We start from the raw sequence: 22,328 nt of genomic DNA on the forward strand, positions 1-22,328 counted from the left end.
AATTTGTTTAAAAATTTATTTTAAAATTTAATTTATTTTAAAAATTTAAAAAATTATTTTAAAATAAAAATTTAAAATTAAAAAAATTATTTTAAATTATTTTAAAATAATTTGGTATTTGGAAGAAAGTAAGAGCGTTTTAGGCTTGCCAAGAGAAGAAATCTGTTAAAAGCACTGAGAAATATTACTTTAGGGAACAGTGGGTCTCTATTCATACTCACTGTCCAGATGGGGGGCATTACTTAATTCTTTTAAACTATTCACCAGCTTTTTCATTTTAGCGTCTATTTTATGATATATTTTTGATTTATATCTTTATTATCTGATGATGTTCTGTGTGTTAAAATAGGACCCTCAGTTTTCAGCATCATTTATTTGGGGGAAATATAACCTTTTTGATGACAGAGAAATACTTTCAAAAAAACAAAAAATACCACAGTAGCCAAAAGGATGGGCTCCTGTTTCCGCAGGAAAATAAATGACATGGTCATGGATTTCCCCAGGAAGCCTCTAGGTGGCAGCACAATCACACCAGTTACAGAGCCTTGATTTACTATCTTTCTATGGCTCCGTGGGAGAAATTCTTGACTGTTCCCATTGTATCTTAACAGTTACCATGATCTACCTTAAAACCAGTTTGTCAGGGAACAAACCTGATGGGGCAAGTTCCGTATTTCCTTTCTGTGGTTTTTCGCCATCATTTACATCCTCTTGACTGTTCTGTTCAGTTTCCTCAGTGGTTGCCTGAAAAAACAAAGATTTTTTTCCCCTTTTGAATAAATTATCTCTTTGAAAGTTCTAAAAGGTAAAAGATTTCTTTCTTTCTTTCTTTCTTTCTCAATAGTAATTTTTAGGCCAATGAAGTAAGGTGCCTATATGAATTCATACTTTTTCCATTTCCTAGGTAGCCTTCCGGTGGGAAGCTGGATTGGCTGGAAGGAGCTAGTCTGTGAAGGAGAAGAGGGGTCACGTGAGGTCACATGAACCCACTGCCTCCCAACCTCCTCTGACTGCCTCAGATACACATCCCACTCTTCCTCTCCCATCACCACTGAATTTTCAAAATCATAGTGACCACCAACTTGCGCCCAAATGCCTTTGGAGTTGGCTTAGGGTCATATCACCAGTTTAAAAAAAAAAAATCAAGGTTACAATTAACCTTTCAGTAGCTTGTCTTCAGCACTGATGTCTCTGACTCCTGGCACTGTGGATTTCATTCTTGATGTTTGCTTTCTCTCTGGGCTCTCAAGAACTCTATTGCCTGATTTCTCATTCTCTCTCTCTCTCTCTACTAAACTTCAACTATTTTCCATCACCTGTGCTGAATGATCCTCAAATGTATCAATTATTCTCACGCATTCATCATTACATTCTCTACCCATTTATGAATTGTACTTTCATCTCCAGCCCAAGTGTCCATCGAAGCTTCAGTCTACCATGACATTGGTGTCATGGTAAACATGCTAAAAGTTACTTTCAAATAAGCCCCTCCTCTAAATCTCGCAATTACTATTTATGAAGTTAATTCTCCCATCCAGGTACTAACCAGGCCCGACCCTGCTTAGCTTCCGAGATCAGACGAGATCGGGCGCGTTCAGGGTGGTATGGCCGTAGACTATTTATGAAGTTAATTCTCCCCAGTGTACAAATTAAACTCTGAAGAGTTTCCTGACTCATATCTCATGAGTGCTTATCATTTGCCAAGTCCTGGTCCTAACATAATAGTTTTTATTTTATTTTACTTATTTGACAAAGAGAGACACAGTGAGAGGGAACACAAGCAGGCAAAGTGGGAGAGGGAGAAGCAGGTTTCCCACCAAGCAGGGAGCCTGATGTGGGGCTCGATCCCAGGATGCTGGGATCATGACTTGAGCCCAGGCAGACACTTAATGACTGAGCCACCCAGTCGTCCCAGTAGTTTTTGTATCCATCTCTTCCTTTCTGTTCCTATAAGCTAGGGCCTGAGTTGACCCTTGACTTCCATGTTCTTCCACTAGGGGTCTCTCTGATTTGGATCTTGCTATTTAATCCACTTGGCACATCACCATGATAGTCATCTCTTTCAATAATACCTCAGCTCATCACTTTTATGCCTGTGTTCCTCTCTTTCAGAAGTACTTCCATTTTTCTGTTTTACACTTCATTAAATTTATAACATTAAAAAAAATTTGGAACAACCTGAATGTCCAACAATTGGAGAATGGTTGAATGAATTATAGTATATCTACAGAAGGAAATATTACGCAGTCATTAACTGCATCATGGTATTAAACAATAAGTGATATGCGAAAATACTTACTATCTAATGTTAAGTAAAAAAATGTAAACTGTATATCCAGGTTGATGTCTATATATGTAAGACTTTGTATATGCTATGTTTATACACAAATATACCTGCTAATACATATATAAAAATGTCTATAAAATACAGGAAATATACTAACATGTTAATAGTGATTGTTTTTAATGTGCTTAAATTTTGGAGGACTACTTCTTTATAAATATTTTTTCTGTATTCCAAATGTTCCCCGATAATGCACTGCTTTCTGACTCAGAAAACAAAATCAATGTAATTTTACCTTATCTTTAGTTGGGAGCCAATTGATTCCAAAGTTATCCCAAGATTCTCCCACTAATATTATAGTAGTCACTTGATAAAAGTAATGGAAAGGGTGATAAAATACTGGCTAGAATATACTTAAACAACCAAAGAGAACAAATTAATGACTACTATGCTTTTTTTTAGTAATAGTGTCTTAATTATAAAGGGCTAAAGTTGAATTATAGTTTTAAGATAAATATTAAAATTCGTTTCAGCAAAGGCATTATTAAATACGTTATAAAATATCCCCACAGGTTCTCAAAAAGCTATGAATTTATTGGTGTCTTAAAAGTTCATGTATTTTACTCATAAATCAAAATCTGTGTTTCAATTAACCAAAATGAAAACTCTTTCTAGTTAACGCATTGGTGGAAACTGATATCAAATTCTGTAAATACAAAGAAATTTTATGCTTGTGGAGCATAAGGAATAACACAGAGGACATTAGGAGAAAGAAAGGAAAAGTGAATTGGGAGAAATTGGAGGGGGAGATGAAGCATGAGAGATTGTGGACTCTGAGAAACAAACTGAGGGTTTTGGAGGGGAAGGGGGTTGAGGGATGGGTGAGCCTGGTGGTGGGTATTAAGGAGGGCACATATTGCATGGAGCACTGAGTGTGGTGCATAAGCAATGAATCTTGAAACACTGAAAAAAATAAAATTAAATTAAGATGTTAAAAAAATGAAAAAATGCAAGAATGGTTCAACATATGCAAATAAAAAATGTGATACCCCAGGGGCGCCTGGGTGGCTCAGTGGGCTAAAGCCTCTGCCTTCGGCTCGGGTCATGATCCCAGGGTCCTGGGATCGAGCCCTGCATCGGGTTCTCTGCTCAGCGGGGAGCCTGCCTCCCCCTCTCTCTCTGCCTGTGATCACCTACTGTGATCTCTGTCAAATAAATAAATAAAATCTTTTAAAAAATGTGATATGCCATATTAATAAAATGAAGGATAAAAATCATGAGCTCATCTCAATAGATGCAGAAAAAGCATCTGACAAAATTTAACCTCTTTTCATGATAAAAGCTCTTAACAAATTAGGGATAGAAGAATGCACCTAAACATAATAAAGGCCATATCTGACATGCTCATAACTAACATTGTACTGACTGGCGGAAAGCTCAAAGCCTTTCCTCTAGAATCAGGAACAAGATAGGGTGCCTACTCTCTCCACCTTTATTCAACATAGTACTGGAAGTCCTAGCCAGAGCAATTAGGCAAGAAAAAGAAATAAAAGGCATCCAAATAGGAAAGGGTGAAGCAAAATTACTTGTTTGCAGAGGACATGCTCCTATATACAGAAAGTACTAAAGATTCCACCAAAAAACTGTTAAAACTAATAAATGAATTCAGCAAAGTTTCAGGATACGAAATCAATATAAACGATACAAAAAAGAAGAAAATGATCCCATTTACAATAGCATTGTAGAAATAAATTTAACCAAGGTGAGATATCTGTATACTAAAAACGAAAACATTGATGAAGGAATTGAAGACGACGCAAGGAAATAGAAAGATAGCTTGTGTTCATGGATTGGAAGAATTAATATTGTGAAAATGTCCATACTACCCAAAGCAATCCACAGATTCAATGTAATTAACCCCTATCAAAATTCCAATGGCATTATTCAAAACAGTATTGTACTGTCATAAAAACAGGCGCACAGATCAATGGAATAGAATAGAGAGCCCAGAAATCAACCCACACTTTCACGGTCAACTAATTTTTGACAAGGGCACCAAGGACACAAAATGGGTAAAGGATTTCTTTCATAAATAGTGTTGGGAAAACTGGGTCTCTACATATGGAAGAATGAAATTTAATTCTTACCTTACACCATATACAAAAATTAATGTCTAAGTGGGATAAAGACTTAAAACTGCAAAACTCCTAGAAGAAGGCAGAGGAAACGCTCTTTGGCCTTGGTCTTGGCAATGATTTTTTGTATATGACACTAAAAGCACAGGCAACAAAAGCAAAAGCAAACAAGCTAAAAAGTTTTTTCACAGCAGAGGAAACAGTTAAAAGAATGAAAGGGTAATCTATAGAGTGAGAAAAGTATTTACAAATCATACATCCAATGAGGAATTAATATCCAAAATATATAAGACACTCATACTCCCACAGCCAAAAAAAAGAAAAAGGCAAATAAGACAATTAAAAATAATTAAACAGGTATTTGAAAAGATGCTCAACATCATTAATTATCAGGGAAATCAAAACCACAATGAGGTATCACCTCACAGCTGTTAGGGATGGCTATTACTAAAAAGTCAAAGGTCACAAGTTTTGTCAAGGATGTGGAGAAAAGTGAATTCTTGTATATTGATGGTGGAATGTAAGTTGGTATAGCCATTGTGGAAAACGGTGTGGAGGATCCTTAAAGAATTAAAAATAAAAAAAAATTATAAATAGAACTATCATATGATCTAGCAATTTCACTTCTGGGTATATATCTGGAGAAAATGAAATCAGTATCACAAAGAGCTATCTGTACTCCCATGTTCATCAAAACATTATTCACAATAGCCAAGATATGGAAACAACCTAAAAGTTGATGGATGAATGGACAAAGAAAATGTGATATATCAATATTACATTATATGCATAATGAAATACATAAGTAGATGCGATGATATATAAATATTAATATTATATACAAATATATCATTGGTGTATGTATAATTTTATCTATATACAAATAAATACCTATCTCTTACCTATTTAAACACAGACACAGAGACACAGACACCATGGAATATTACTGAGTCATAAAAAAGAAGGAAATACTGCCATTTGCAACATGGATGAATCTGGAGAACATTAGACTAAGTGAAATAAGCTGGACACAGAAAGACAAATATTGCATGATCTCAGTTATATGTGGAATCTAAAAAATTAAAATTAAAAAAGCCGAACTTGTAGTAATAGAGAGTAGAGTGGCAGTTACCACAGGGTGGGGAATGGGGGGAAAGATGAAAGGAAAAAAAGGAGAATGGCTGTTGTTAGGGTCTGGGGGGAGGAGATTGTGGGGAGTTATTGTTTAATGGGTAGAGTTTTGGTTTTGCAAGATGAAAAGAGTTCTGGAGATGGATGGGGGTGATGGTTACACATTACGAATGTCCTTAATACCACTCAAGTGTACACATGAAAATGCTTAAGATAGTAAATTTTATGTTATGTGTATTTTACCACAATAACAAAACTGGGTGGGGGGGGAATCGCTGTTAAAAAAAAAAAATTGTTTGCAAATTTTCCAAGCTTAAAAAAAAGCACAAGGAAACTTTGGGCAACAAGCCTTCCAAGCTTCTAAAATATTTACAATAGCATCTAGTGGCAAAAATTGTGTTTTTTCTTTTGGAGGATGGGGTGATTTCAAACTCCTCATAATTAGATGGGCATTTTCTATACCATGTATCAACTCTGGAAGAACATAATATTAAATTAAAAGATACTTTTAAAACACTAGGCAGGAAACAAGCAACATATTTATATTACTTGACAGATTTTGTAACTTTAAATATATTAACAAGCCTGAGTTGAATCCCTTTAAAAGAGACTTCTATGCGTGGAAATAATTAAAAAGACCAAAGTGTCTTTTATTATATATGTTATATGTACCTGTTGTGTGTGTGTTTGCACTGTCACAGGAATGACATAACAGCAGCATTGGAAGACCAACCAGCCTAGCATTACAAAAGAATAAGTCAGATTTTATAATTTAACAAATCCCCCATCACACACAGAGAAATATTAATACGTGGTAGTATTTTTGTTTTATGATGTCCATATATAAAATCATATCAGAAATACTGATCTTTTAGGTTGTTCCCCAAACTGATTAGATTATAGAAAACTATCTGAGGTTGGAAAACAAATTCGCGGATTTAAATATTGACGAACAATGTTTTTGAGAACCGTAGGGTTTCCAATTACAAGAAACAAAGTTAAAAAACTACAGACACCAGGCCAAAGCCTCCCCACTTCAAAATTGAACAAAGAAATGAGTATAGTTTATTAGATCTCAGATGCCATCAATTCTAAGTTGTATTATTTTAGATACTAGATCTCAGATGCCATCAATTCTAAGTCGTATTATTTTAGGTACTACAAAGAAAGAAAACACTATCTGTTAAATATGATACACTGTTGACTGTAAGATACATACTGATTTAGATACATTCAAATGGGGAAAATGTGCCACTTGGAATGAAGGGAATAATTCATGAAGTCCTTTAGACGTAATTTATAATGCAAAGGAGACAAAATCCTCCCGCACTACTCGCTAAGGTTTATTTTACAAGCTCATCACATTCCAGTAAGATTTTACTAATGTATGACTAATGACTAATGGAGCATTTCCATTTCCAAGAATTCTCCGATTTCTGAGTGCATTTCTATATGGCTTACCACTCAAACACTGAGCTCCCCGATGACCCCATTTATCTTCCCTTAAAATGATGCTTTGAAGGGTAGTGACCATAGCCACATTGGTGCTTAGTGCAATTACCATGAGTCAGCGCTGTTGGGACACCTGACACAGATAATCTCACTTGATGCTCGCAGCGAGCTTCTAAGGTATGCAATCCAGATTATTCTCTCTGTACAGGTGAGGAGACTGAAGCCCAGGAGGCTACGTGGTTTATGCAGGGTCCCTGCTGGTAGGCAGGGAAGGTGGGAGCCAGACCCAGCACTCTGTCATCCGGGTTCGGACTCACGCCCACTCTACATCGTCCCCTAGTATGTAAAGGTTTTGATTGCTAAGATGCAGTATAAGAATCTGGGACTCCCCAGGTTTTTGCTGAAATGATTCAAACTGTCTTTTCCACTCCCTTTCTTTGTCATCCATTCTACTCGTCATCCATTTGTTCTGCAAAAGAGAACTCTCAGGGACTCTCAGGACAGGAGGCAATCTAGCTACGTCTCCACTTCCAAGGGCGGCTTGAGACCAGACTGCCCCCAGCCACCACCCCCATCTTGGGGTTTTCCACCCAGCCCAGGGTCTGGGGGTCCAAGGCATATGCAGCACTGGTATAGGGCAGATATGTAATCTATGCGAGGTAAGCAAATGGCCTATGCATTATTTATGGAACTCATACTCTCAAGCTTACTTTGAATACATACTAGTCATCCAAATCAGGCTATTAGCTAGCAAAATATTCAGGGTAAATTAAGAGAAAAAGCAAGCTATGACCCAATTTGAATAACATGAGCCCATTTAAAAAACATTTTATATGCCCTGAGAAAAAAGAGGAGAAGGATACACATTTAAAAAAAAAAAAAAAATCTTAGTATTAATTTCTGAGTGGCTGGAGCAGTACGTAGTTTATATTTCCTTTTTTAAAAAAGATTTTATTTATTGTCTGACAGAGAGAAACAGCCAGAGAGGGAACATAAACAGGGAGAGTTGGAGAGGGAGAAGCAGGCTCCCCGCTAAGCAGGGAGCCCGATGCGGGGCTTGATCCCAGGACCCTGGGATCATGACCTGAACCGAAGGCAGACGCTTAACAGCTGAGCCACCCAGGTGCCCCTGTAGTTTATATTTTCTTTAATCTTCTAGCATATGTATAGACTATAGCTGACTCTTGAACAAAGGCATAGTTAGGGGCACTGACCCCTCTGCACAGTCAAAAATTCAAGTGTAACTTTTGACTCCTCAAAACTTAACTACTAATAGTCTACTGATGATCAGAAACTTTACCAATAACATGAACAGTTGATTAACACATATTGTGTGTGTCACATGTATTCCACACACATTCTTAAAGTAAGAGAACTAGAGAAAATGTTACTAAGAAAATCATAAGGGAAATACATACAGTACTGTATATATTGAAAAAAATCCACATATAAGTGGACGCATGTGGTTCAAACCGTGTTGTTCAAGAGTCAGCTGTGTATGTAATCAAGGGAAATCCCCAAAGACAGTTTAATTAGCTCGTGTCTGGCTCTCGCATCTTGAAGGTTTGTTATTTTTGTACTCACATCACTACTTCAAAGGAAATGAGCTCAAAATTGGCAGTTTTAACCTGATGGACTCCAAAATTTGCCTGAAACAAATCCGCCTTGCTGGAAAAGGCACTTTCCGACCCATACTTTCCTTTGGTTTCAGCTAAACAGGGAGATGCCTTCCCTTCTCCGACGGGTAACACTGTCTCAAGAATGACAACAGCAAGGAAGTAAGAGCAGATCCCTGGGCCTGAGTAGAATGAGAGCACAGACAGGTTACAGGGGCCCAAGCAGGAGCCGGCTTCTCCTTGACCGAGAACATGATCCAAACTTGTTCTGCTGTCAGACTTAGCCCTGAGGCCGGGGGCTGGGGAGGGAAGCTGTGGGAGTGGGAGGGTGGCAGTTTCTTGGCCTGAGAGGAATGTGGTCTCGCCACAAAATCTACCTAGCGTCTGGCTGTTCATTCTAACAAGGATCTCACTTGTGGGTTGGCCCCAGAGCAACACTGGAGAAGCAACTGGAAAGACAAAGCAGGAGAGCAGGAACGGTCCTGAGACCCAGAGCTTGGGTGGTCCTGTTCCCAGGACGGAGGAACGACCAGAAGTTGGGCTGATCATTTAACCTCTGTGGGTCGGAAGATGTGATACCCAACGTCCTTTCCTCAGCTTCCATTCTGTGACTGAGTGATTTCCTGGCTTCGATCTCGAATAACTTCTCTGGACAGAAGCCTGGAAAATCAGTCTATTTATGTCTTGGCACCAGTGACCCAGGGGTCACATATGCCATGCATGTGTTTCCTCTTTCACTTTTATACCTCTGAGTATCTACTTTCACTGGGTAAAAGAGGATCTGCATGAGGGATCACACTCTCCACCCTTAGACTTTTTCTTTTTGCCTAAACTTTTCGAACTCACAATGTGAGGCTTTGGTCCAGGTAAATGGGATATATTTTATTTTTTTTAAATTGTCTCTGATGGATCATCTGCAAATGCTTCTTTACCTAAATACCTTCAATGACTTTTAATTTAACACTCCTCCCATTACTTCTAGATGGAGAAAAACAGTTTCTCAAGAAAAGCCTGTTGACATTTGACATCTGAAAGGAATTTTGCAGTGGGTCTCAGTTGCAAGGAAAACAGCACCTACTCAAATGCCTTCCCCGGGGTTCTCACTGCAAGATGAAATGCTTCAAGAAAGATCGGATTATCTGTTTTCCTGGATCGGACAAGATTAGTAAGGCACTGAATTTTTAAGAGGAAGGCCAAGGGCTGATATTATCAAGGTTGAAAAAAAATAGACCTACCTTATTACTTAGCTTGAGAAAACAGACGAAATCGTTTAGAAACCTGCCGGCAAAGTTTGGCCCTCGGTCAGGGAGGGAGGATTGCTATAGATCTGGGAGGAAGGAGCTGGCCAGCAGGAGCTCCCCCCACCCAACCCATGACAACATCGGGATGAGCTGGGGAGGGGGAGTGATCGGCAGGGTCTAGGTGGCAGAGGGAAGCCAGACTTGGGAAAGAGGGAACAACAGGAGGAACAGAAAGACCTGAGGAAGTACCACATGGAGCATCTGCAAGGCAGTCAGCCTCCTGGAAAAAGCTATTCACAGCCGCGTGCTTCTCAGTGAATTACAACTGGAATGACTGACAAGCCGAGCTGGACACTGACAAGAAATTCACCCCATTTGTTTGAAATTCACACCTGTGCAAGATGGCGATTTTTGACGATCTTGCTTTAAACCTAAGAAACTTTGTACCTACCACTTTTCGGGGCTTCTGGAAATGGTACCGTCACTTTCTCCCATTGGTTGTACAACCCTATTAAAAATAACTTAAGGGCACCCCTGTCTGTGAGTCTGACGTCATGCCAAGTGCTTACTCTAGATAGGGATTCTCACACTAACCTTCAGAGGCATATACTACTATTATCTTTGTCTTTAATATAAACTGAGGCTCAGGTGGGGTTTAGATCTTTGACCTACTACATGAAGTACTCTAGATATTTTAGGAAAGGGCCATTTTTGGTACCACAAAGGAAGGAAGAGAGTCAAATACAAATTCAGCTCACAGCGGATCAAGAAAACTCTGGACTAGCTTTGAGGGCAACAGAATCATCTCTCTGTAGGTTACTGAGCAGGATAAAGTCCTCATCAGGTAAGAAGACCTTCCAACTTATTTTCCAATCCTGGATTCCAGGAGGCTGTACTTGTGCTAGGACATGATTTTCTTACAGAAGCCAATATTTTAAAACAAAAAATAAAACAAAAAGGTTTCTGCGGGGAAATATCTCAGGGGTAACCAGGTCAGGCCGTGGGAGACCGGACTCCTTTGCTTAGAATATGTAACATCCTAGTCAACCCCATCACACCTTAGCCCTGTGACCCACTCCTGGAATCTTCTTGTGGCTTCCTCACCACTGTCCAAGCCTTTGCTTCTGCCATTCCCAACTTGTGGAATAACCTGCTCCATTCCAATGCAAATCCCACACCCAAGGTCAAGTTTCAAAACCACGTCCCACACAAAACCTTTCCCACTAACCCCAACCATAAAGATTTTACCTGTTCTCTGCAAATCTTCCAACCCGCTAGTCTTCTGACCCTATTATCTAGCACTTAATTAAACTTTACTTTATACACTTTTCTGGCTGCTTTATGAAAACTGCCTTCCCAGCAAGTTTATGAGATTTTTTTTTTCTTCCCTGCTTCAAAAATGGGGCAGAGAGTAGTCCTTAATTCAGGCTTATCGGTCACCAGGCAGCCAACTACTGGCCAAGTAACTGCTGTCACTGTGTCACGGCCTGACAGGTGATTCAGCTGAGAATGATGTGGAGTTTGCTGCTATCAACAGATACAGCCAGAGTATTAAAAAATAATAATAACAACAAGCCTAACTTCATTGAGGCTCCATTTCTTAAGCGAGAGAGCAACGGTCCCGAGAGTTTTAAATGAGAAAGGTGAGGGAGAAAAAACCAGAGAGAGGACATAATATCGCACAAAAGTGGCTGTGCTGGCCCCAGAGGCTGACAGTCCAACCTCAGCCTGTCCCCCACAATGGAAGTCTTGTGGTCACCCTCCCCTGCCGCCCTGCCTCATGGTCTGAATGGACACTCCTGCCTACGGCTGCCATGCCCTTTGAGCAGTTCCAGCTCGCCCTGGACAGCTGTGACATTTTGGTGGTGGGGGAGGTTACTCCTCTGTAAAGAGTGTATCTGTTGGGAATGCAGTTTTTGGAAGAAAGACGCCATTTAAAGAGAACACTATTCCTTTGACGGCCCCGCAGAATGGGGCACATGAATGAGAAAATAACACATCGAGTCCAAGCTGGTCTCCGGCCCGGCACGGGGGAGGCTCTGAGGGGCAGCCCCTCTGTTTTAGGTGGTCCCCTTATTTTGCCATGACCACCTAATTCCACCACTTCAACAGGAATACACCGGCTGTAACATAGTTGGAATGCGGGGAAGGACGTGAAGTGAGGTGTTGGTTTATTGGGAGATGACATGCTTTCCAAATGACTCTTGGAATAACACATTGGGAATGGAAAACTTTTGGTGTTGTAAGTTGTGAGTATGAAGACTGTTTTAATAATGAGCCAACATTCTGCGTAGGAGAGCTAACCTCTTGGCTTACAGTCTAACAGATCCCTACAGGTAGTGATCTACCCAGAAAATACTGTCCTAGCCCCTGCCATAGTTGAGTCAAGGGCCTGGAGTATAGAGTCAGGGAAATAAAGGCTACTTCCTATTCAGAACCACCATGGCTTCTGAACTAGAAATGACTCCAAACAGGGTAGTTATTCTTTCTTTCCTTTTCCTTTTTTAAAAAGATTTGTTTCTTTGGGGCACCTGGGTGGCTCAGTGGGTTAAAGCCTCTGCCTTTGGCTCAGGTCATGATCCCAGGGTCCTGAGATCGAGCCCCGCATCAGGCTTTCTGCTCAGCAGGGAGCCTGCTTTACCCCTCTCTCTCTGCCTCCCTCTCTGCCTACTTGTGATCTCTGTCAAATAAATAAATAAAATCTTAAAAAAAAAAAAGATTTGTTTCTTTGAGAGAGAGAGAGAGAGGGAGAGGGAGAGAGAGCACATTTGGGCAGGGCAGAGGGAGAAGGAGAAAGAATCTGAAGCAGTCTCCACACTGAGCACGGAGCCCAATGCCGGGCTCCACCTCACGACCCTAAGATCACGATCTGAGCTGAAACCAAGAGTCAGATGCTTAACCAACTATGCCACCAGGCAGCCCCAACTCTAGGCAGTTTTTTTCAAGTAAGAGATCTATAAAGGAAGAGGCTCCCAGGCTTTTCCAAGAGTTTAGACCTACATCTTGAGTCTACCCAGGATCAGGCTGTTTCAGGGGAAGAAAGTCCACTGGGCCACCTTTTGTTTGGGGTTTTTCTTGTTATACTGTATAGATTACTGAAGTAAGATGATTTCTTTCAAATTATCTAATTTTGCTTCTCTTCAAACAAGATACTTTTGGGGATATACAATCAATGTGAAATATTTCAATCCATCTTCTCTCGGCCTTTAGGGAGGTTAACTACTATTAAAGTGGAAAATGCCTGTCATTAAACAGAAAATGGGCTATTTTTTTAATTTGCTAACTGTAAAACTAAGAATATGACTCATTATCAAGAATGAGTATATTTTTAAAGGGAGGCTTTACTGCTCTAAAACAAACCAACCCCCTTTTCTTCTGTTTCAGGAGTCTTCTGCTTCATGTCACCAGTAAAGCTTTTTTTCCCCAAAGGGTTAAAAACTTAGAACAAGAGAGATTAAATAGTTGGTTTAGGAGGTTTAGGCATTATACCATCTAGTCTCTTCACTTATTCCTTTAACTTCAATCAGGAATAAAATCCATTCATCGAAGGGCAGGGTTTCCCCCAAACTCAAAGAACAAAACGGCCGGAGGGCAGCACTGGTGAGAGATGAAATGTAGATGTGTGCCTGACTGTAGAGCCCTCAGGATTTGTTCTTATAATTTATCTGCTGGGCCTGAGTAAGCCCTGTGTGCCTCTATTATGTGGCAAGTGTCATGGGCCAAGCATGACACCAACACTGTTGCTTTTGCAAAGTATAATGAGAAAGAGCTGAGCTTAACAGTACATGCAAAGGGCCTGTGACCCTAGTAGTCAAACTGAGTCATGGAATGGAACTGATCAGGGAACTTAAGAAATGCTTATCACTAAGTCTGGCAAAAGACAAATAAGAACAGAATTACTAATTGTCCCAGAAAAGCAATTCTACCACTATAATATCTAATTAATTACAGAAACTTCTAATTTAAAATTAAGAGCATATATGGACTCTACCAGTAAAGTTCCCATGCTAGTAGCAAAACTCAATATTTCATCTTATGATAATTAGTAAAAATTCTTCAGAGATGATAACATCTATGCAAATGAAAAGTGAAATTAAATTCCATGTTGAGAGACTCAGCATTTGCCTGGATCACAAAACTTTGCTCCAGGAGACCAGTAAATGTGTTACCATGTGAGGAAATTATTTTGGTTTATTCCCCTTTGCAACTCCTTCATAGGACTTGAGCACCATGGGGAAGAATTACATCCTCTCAGCTCCTCTGAGAAAACCCATTTTATTCTTCCTCAAAAGACAAATCCCAGAATGAAACTGGACCATTATCTCACACCACATATAAAAATTAATTCAAAATGGATTAGGGGCTTAAACGTCATACCAAAAACCATAAAATATTTAGAAGAAATTATAGGCAGTAAGTTCCTTGACATTTGTTTTAGCAGTATTTGTTTGGACCAGTCTCCTCAGGTTAACAAAAGCTAAAATTGAAAAAAAAAAACCAGGATTACATCAAACTGAAAAGCTTTTGTACAACAAAGGAAACCATCAGCAAATGAAAAGGCAACCTACTAAATGGGAGAAGATACTTGTAAGTCATACATCTGATATGGAATTAATATCTGAAATATACAAATAATTTATACAACTTAATATAAAAAAACTAATTTAAAAATGGTCAGAAGGGGGGCGCCTGGGTGGCTCAGTGGGTTAAAGCCTCTGCTTTCAGCTCGGGTCATGATCCCAGGGTCCTGGGATCGAGCCCCGCATTGGGCTCTCTGCTCAGCAGGGAGCCTGCTTCCTCCTCTCTCTGTCTGCCTCTCTGCCTACTTGTGATCTTTGTCTGTTGAATAAATAAAATCTCTTAAAAAAAAAATGGTCAGAGGACTTGAATAGATACTTTCCCACAGAAGACATACAGATGGCCAAGAGGCACAAGAAAAGATGTTCAACGTCACTCATCATCAGGGAAATGCAAATCAAAATCACAATGAGCTATCACTTTACTCCTGTCAGATTGGCTGCTATCGAAAAGACAGAAAATAAGAATTGGCAAGGATATAGAGAAAAGGGAATCTTTGTGCACTGTTGATGAAAATGCAAATGGTGCAGCCACTGTGGAAAACAGGATAAAGGGTCCTCAAAAAATTAAAAATAAAACTACCTTATGATCTAACAATTCCACTTCTGGATATTTATCTGAAGAAAATGAGACACCAATTCAAAGAGATATATGCATCCCTATGCTCATTGCAGTATTATTTATAAAAGCCAAGATACGGGACAATGGACAGCTAAGTGTCCATTGATAGACGAATGGATAAATAAGATGTGGTATATATGTATAACGGAATATTACTTAGCCATGAAAAAGGAGATTTTGCCATTTGAGACAACTGAGACATTTGAGACAACTGAGACATTTGCCATAGATGGACGTAGAGGGTGTAATGCTAAGTGAAATAGGTCAAGCAGAGAGAGACAAATAATGTATGTGGAATCCAAAAAACAAAACAAGTGAAAAACAAAACAGACTCATAGATAATGGAAACGAACTGTTTGATACCAGAGTGGGGCGGGGTTTGGGGGGCAGACAAAATAATTTCAGGGGATAAAGAGATACAAGCTACCAGGCATAAAATAAGTAAGTCATGGGGATATAATGTACAGATAGGAAATACAGTCAATGATTGTAATAACTTTGGATGGGGGTGGATGGTAACTGGGCTTATTGTGGGGATTGGTTGTAATGTGTAAAGATATCGAATCACTATGATGTACACCTGAAATTAATAGGATATGATATGTCAATTGTGCTACAATTAGAAAAAAAGATAAGAGACAAGAAGGTGTCTCCAGGGATAAGCAAAATAAGACCCAGTCCACTGGTGAGTTTAGCTAGCTGGGTCTTCTAACTCAGCCTTGAAAACAGAAGACAAGTTCCCTTGGGGGTCAAACCTTCCTAGGCTCTGGGGGTAAAATTGTGACAGTGTCCTCCATCCTTTGTAATTCCAACCCAAACACTATCAACGAAAACTGTAGAAATCAGCGTCTGGTGAGGACGAACGAGGTTGTGCAGAATCCAGCTTGCATCCTAAAAGCTGGGCTGTGTCTGTGGCCGTGAAAGTTTGGGTCTGAGCCGCAAAACTAGCATGAGCCCTTCCGGGGAGAGACCTAAGAAAGGGTCATCTTTCTGACTCTGACAAGCCAAACCAGCAAACAGAATAGAAGATTGAGTTTTCTCTCCTGTAATTGTTGAATCACCCCACATTTCTCAGCTTGGCTATTTAATAGTTGCTTCCAATTGTTCTGAATTTAAGGGGCTAAGCTAAGAACACCTTTTATCGCTTTTAGTGTTTGGGGGGCTTTTTGTTTGTTTGTTTTTAAGCTAATAAGACAGATACCCTTTTATACATATTGTCAAGGATGGAAAGCCAGGTTCCTAGGGTACCAGTCATTTTCACAGTGCATTAACAGGTCTGATGGGAAACAAATAAGGGGTGTAGAAAGGTATTTTAGAGATTTATTTATTTTTCTATAACACTAGATACGAAGAATGTGAAAACCAAAAAAAAAAAATTTCTCTTATTCATAAGTGATAATATAACTTCTATTATACCACACCAACTGGGTTTGAATTGTGTCTCCTACAGCCCCCCAAATTCATATGCTGAAGTCCTAACTCCTGTGTACCTCAGAATGGGACCTTCCTTGGTATAGTATCATTGCAGGTATAATGGGTTAGGATTAGCTGCGGCCATAGCGGAGTGGAGTGGGCCCCTAATCCAGGATGTCTGGTGTCCTTATAAAAAGGGGAGACTTGGACACAGACACTTACGCAGATGGAATGCCACATGAAGAAGAAGGCACAGATCAGGGGAAGCCTTCTACAAGCCAAGGAATACCAGAGAGTGCTAGCAAACCACCAAAAACTAGCAGAGAGACGTGGAACAGAGTCTCCCTAACAGCCAACAGAAGGAACCAACCCTGCCAATACCTTGAATTTGGACATCTGGCCAGCACAACTATGAGACAATTAATTTCTGTGTTTAAGCCACTCCGTTAGCTTTGTTATGGCAGCCTTAGCAAAATAATATACCCACAGAGAGAGCAATGGTGGCTATCAAGACCTACTTATTTTTTTTTAAAGATTTTATTTATTTGACAGACGGAGATCACAAGTAGGCAGAGAAGCAGGCAGAGAGAGAGGAGGAAGCAGGCTCCCTGCTGAGCAGAGAGCCCGATGCGGGGCTCGATCCCAGGATCCTGAGATCATGACCTGAGCTGAAGGCAGAGGCTTTAACCCACTGAGCCACCCAGGCGCCCCAAGACCTACTTATTTTTAAAAACAGATTCTTTCACAGTGGAATTAGCCCCAAAAGGAAAAGAAAAGTGTGTTCTTACTCTTAGTTCCTGGGCAACAGAATTTGGCTTCTTTATGCTGATCTCAATGCTACTGTTGCCTTGTTTGAGCTCCACCAGGGACCCATGCACTCTGGCCACACCTTCAAACATCTGGGATTTGGTTAACGAGGGGGCAGGGGCCACCGCGGGACATTCTTTCTCCTTCTCCGTCTTGTCACCATGAACTGTTTCTCCATTCACGCTGACTTTCCCATCTACCTATAGGAAACACAAGGAACAAAAAACACTTGCTATTTCCCAGCGGAAGACTATAACAATGAAAGAACACATTTAGAGTCACAGTAAGACATTACCATTTATTAATCATAGTCCAGCACAAAATAAGGTCTCTAGTATGCTTCCATCGGTTCTAGAAATGAAGGCTCTATGGGCCTCTTTAAAAGGTCGTCTGTCTTCTCAGGCCCCTTCATTTTGGATTAAATTTCGTGTCCGCCTTACTCGGGGTGTGCTCTTACTTTAGAGTATATCCTCGGACACTCATAATGCACTCTATGTTAATTAATTGATTTTAAATAAAATTTTAAAAAATAAAGTGTAGGAAACCAAGGAGTCTTAAGCATAAATACACACCACAAACCTGGATTGTAGCACTTCATTTAAATTATGAATGCTATGCCAGAATTTTGAGTTTTGTTTGTTTGTTTGTTTCTGGTTAGCCTACAAATTAGGTGGAACCCACCTAGGTCAGGAATCTTCTACAGCTTATCCTGTGGTAAGGGGGCAATGGGCACAATTTTGCAAGCTAATATGAGGGCCCCTGGCCGGATGCTATGCTAAATCACAGTAAATTCCTATTTCCAGTTCATTTTCCAACCCCAATTTTCTCAAGAACAAAAGGCCATACACATTAAAATATTTTTGCTTTGTCTCCATGTCTAGGGAAGGTGGTAAAAGCAAGAAAGGAGGAGCAGAGGGGTGGTTAGTTAGTCTGGCTTATTGAACGGCATCTAGAACTTTCTGTCTTTAAGCCTGAGGTAATGGATAGAGAGGTTATGGGAGGAAGCTCTGCCCTCAGACAACCTCAGGTTCAATCCTGGCTCTACCATTTAAAAACCACATAATCTTGAACAAGTGTCCTCCTCTGTGTTCAGAGTCCCCGTCTACCACGTTTATAATAACTGCATTTCCCTGCCAGTGCCACTGAGGGGATTTTTATGGATTAACATATGCGCAGAGTTTAGAAGAATATCTGGCACATTTTATGTATATAAATATTAGCTATTATTTTTACGAGACTTTCTAAAATCCTTCAAAAGGAATCATGGAAGGCCAGATATTAGTTACAGCTTATTTACCTCAAGCCAGTGGCTTACGTAATTTATTGTCTGTGAGCCATGAGAAGAAACTTAAACCACAACTAAGCACGCCCAAGTAAATATAGCTGAATAGGAGTTTTTGTAAAACAGTATTTACTTTTATTATGTGTGATGTACAAGACTTTTTTCTCCCCCTCGTATTTTACTTTATTTTAAAAAATACTGATACCAAGCCACTAAACCGATTTCATAACCCGGCAATAGGTAGCAAATCTCACTTTGAAAAACATGGCCTTAGGGGCACCTGGGTGGCTCAGTGGGTTAAGTATCTACCTTCAGCTCAGGTCACGATCCCAGGCTCCTGGGATCGAGCCCCACATTAGGCTTCCTGCTCAGCGAGGAGCCTGCTTCTCCCTCTCCCCACTGCTTGTGCTCTCTCACTCTCTTTCTAATAAATAAATAAAATCTTTTTTTAAAAAAGAGGGAGAAGAACACTGCCCTATACTATTTCATTTTATTTTTCTTTACTCTTAATTCTGTCCTGGGAAACTAAGTCTGTATTCTCTGTCTCCCTCACCCCACTGTCCTACTCACAAGAAAACACACACACACACACACACACACACACACACCCCTCTTAGCTTCTGTCCTGGCATTATCTAGTAACAACTTTCCACATACTATCTTTGACCATGACGGGGTTCACCCGCTCAGTGTCGGGGCTGTGATTAGGACTGATAAGCCATCAAGCCTGTAATGAGTCAAGGGCTCATTAGTGGTCAAGAGTGAACCCCAGCTCTAAGATCTCTACTCGGTTCTTCTCCATGAATGCTCTTGCGGGGGACTTAAACATTATTTTTGCCACAACGGTGAGAGACAGGGTTTCCTCAGGGCCAAAGTCTTGCCATCAAGTCATCTGTCATAACTCTTCTGTTTAAAAGTTACCTCGCACTATTTATATAAAGGAGGGGAAGTGGACATCTGGATTATCTGATCAGAGGCCTCAGATACCAAGTTAAGTAAACGTATTCCTTACCCCCATTGTGGGCCACCTCAACATCAAACCTTCCTTCATGAAATATCACAGAAGGTTCTGGAAAGGTCATGGGCCCTGGGTGAAGGACAGCTGGTGCCGTACTAGGCAGGATAGTGAGCATGTCTGGGGACATGCTTATCTGTGTGTGAGCCCACATGATGAGTAGCTCATTTTCTCAGGAAAATGCATGTATATATTCAATAAGAACTATGCCCTGGACACCGAAGCCAGACTCCCAGGACAAAGTTGTGGCAACAAAGATACAGCCCCAGTCCTTCAAGGGACACACATCTCAACTCAACACAGATGAGACATCCAGGATTCCCTTCTTTTGTTCTATCGAAGCCTAAGGAACAGACTTTCAAGATCCATTCCGAGTTACTTAATCAGAAAGTGCATATACAGTTTGGTTCCTCTGAAATTCAATAGGAAGATACATGACATCACATTGCTCAACTAGTTTAGCCAAGCAAACTTTCTTTATAGTCATGTGCCCCTGTCTCCTGCTGATGAATTCCACCTCTGTCTTCTATTAAGAACCCATGTGGTGTGCAGGGACAATGAGAACTGATTTTTCTTTGTAGTCCAAAGAGCTTAAGTCAAAGAACGAGTGTTTCCTCGTGATGTGAGGGAAAATACCGGAAATGGAGGCAGTGAAAAGACGTTTGGTGGTCATAGGTTCTTTGGTTCTGGAACATTACTTTACATAGTCATTGGTAGAAAACAACCCAGTTTCTTTCCCCTTTAAAAATATTTGTAAAACCCTGTCTCATCTGAGAATCAAATACATCCCATGCTCCTATGTATTCCTTGTATTGTCTCTTTTCTTTTGCAGTTGTAGCATCTTTCTGGATATGATGTCAAATTCTTTAAAAAGAAGAGGTAGCTGCATATACTTCTACTTAAACCAAAGGCAATGACAATTTGGTTTGGAGGAATTCACTATACCTCCACAGGGCTGGAGATCCCCAAGGTTTTACTGAATTAAGGGTTGGGGACCACTACTCTGGAGAGACACGCCATTACATTGAACTGGGAAACACACCTGGCTCCTTTAACTATTTGCAAAGCAAATCTCCTGAGACATAAACTTCACAATCATCAACGGTAATACATATCGTTTCTGTTTGATCAACAGAATTGCATCTTCTTGGGGGCAAGATGCTTCTTTCTGCTAATTACCCAGGGTTCACTTTTGGTTCTCCTCTTAAGGAATGCATCCTACCTTAAAGGTCTTCAGAACCTCTTGCGAGTTTTTGGGCTGGGAATAAGGCTTGGGTGTCAGCATAGGCACAGCTTTAGGGGTGACAGTTTTGCTTGGAGACCCGCTGCCTGGTGGCATGCTGGTGTCCAGAACGCTGGTCCGAGCGATGGTGGTCTCCACGGTGGCAGTGAACTTGGGTGGGGGCAGTGACTGTCTCCGCAGGTACTTCATGGGGCTAGGGTCATTCAGGAAGGGGGTTAAATTTGGCTCTGTGGAATGGCTTCTTTCCAGAATTTTTGGCATCTCCAAGCGTTCGAGAACAGCCTCGCTGATGGTGAACCGCTCAATGTATTGTTGAAGGATCCCCTCCGCCTCTTCCTGGGACCGTGCGTTCTTATAGGCTTCATGCAACTCCCTCTCTCGCCGCTCTCTAAAGGATGGGTGAGGGAGGGGGAAGCAAGCACAGAGGCAACCGTCACAAAAATTGCAAAGAAGACCTTGGTAGCAGCCAAGGCTGAGCCGAAGGGGGAGCCCAGGGAGTGTGTGATATTGGCATCAGAGTCTTTGTGATAACCAACGATTTTTAGAAAGAGCACATCTAGATACCATTGCACATGGACAACAACAACAGAAAGGACTCACTTTTCTTGAACAATTTCTCTGTAGGTTTTGATGCTTTTCCTTCGTTCACTTGTTCCGTCCTCTCCAGCCAGTAACTTCTCCATTTTCTTTCTTTCTTCCTCTTTCTTGATTAAGTCCTGAGAAGCACTTCTTCTACGGCTCTTCCAGCGAGCCAGGTCCTAGGGGTCAGGGGGCAAAGGGTCAACAGAACGTACTTCCCACAGGCCTGCACACAACTCCATTTCTACTCTGCAGAGTGGAGTGGGCACTGACTATGGGCCCACCATGATGTGAGGCCGTATCTACTCAATCCAGGGTAAGTCTGGTGGGAACAGGGATGCCTCAGAGGCAGGAAGCATTCCCATAGAACCACAGTATGCAGAGCGGGCCGGCACCCCCATTTAAACATGGTAATAGGAGCCATGCCATCACATCTCATATCAGCTGCTAAATTTTAAAGTATTGCTTCACAGGGCACCGTAAGAAGCTTCGTTTCTTCCAGTGTGTGACCTGCATATTGTGAACGGACTTGTTGACAAGAGAATGGGAGGAATCAACTGCAGACCGACACAATTCCCTCAGGGAAGGGAAAAAAGGCAGAAATAATGATTTCTGGGACGCTGGAGTCAGGTGGGTGGGATCAAAGCTGTAAGAGAAGATCTCGGTGCCACCTGTTCCCATGCTTTGGGATCTCAGGCATGTTTGTCAGACTCTCTACACCTCAGTTTCCTGATCCCTAATATGAGGGTGACAATGGCAGGTCCTCTTCCCAGCCTATGGCGAGGGTTAAATGACATACTGCCTACAAGGTGCCAGCTCAGTAAACGGTAGACCTGATTCTTACTACATTTCATGGACTTTAACTTTTCTGACTGATGGTGCAGTCGAACCTGCAAGGGCAACCTCAGAGAGCTCTGGGAGGACCACACGG

General features: G+C 40.8%; 1 protein-coding gene across 7 annotated transcripts in view; it reads right to left on the reverse strand.

The window, feature by feature from the left end:
• The window catches only part of LOC111149208 (LIM and calponin homology domains 1), a 103,630-nt gene that overhangs the window by 34,449 nt on the left and 46,853 nt on the right, over positions 1–22,328 (reverse strand). For all 7 annotated transcript variants that reach the window (XM_022506151.1, XM_022506157.1, XM_022506154.1 and 4 more), the window contains 4 exons: positions 21,419–21,576; positions 20,798–21,206; positions 17,260–17,478; positions 654–744 (listed from right to left, as the gene is read on the reverse strand). In XM_022506151.1, coding sequence (XP_022361859.1) covers positions 654–744; positions 17,260–17,478; positions 20,798–21,206; positions 21,419–21,576 — 877 coding nt within the window. The remainder of the gene's footprint in view (positions 1–653; positions 745–17,259; positions 17,479–20,797; positions 21,207–21,418; positions 21,577–22,328) is intronic.

The sequence above is a fragment of the Enhydra lutris genome, unplaced genomic scaffold (assembly GCF_002288905.1).
Source record: "Enhydra lutris kenyoni isolate GAN:26980312 unplaced genomic scaffold, ASM228890v2 scaffoldscaffold21, whole genome shotgun sequence".
In the NCBI taxonomy this organism is placed as follows: domain Eukaryota; kingdom Metazoa; phylum Chordata; class Mammalia; order Carnivora; family Mustelidae; genus Enhydra; species Enhydra lutris.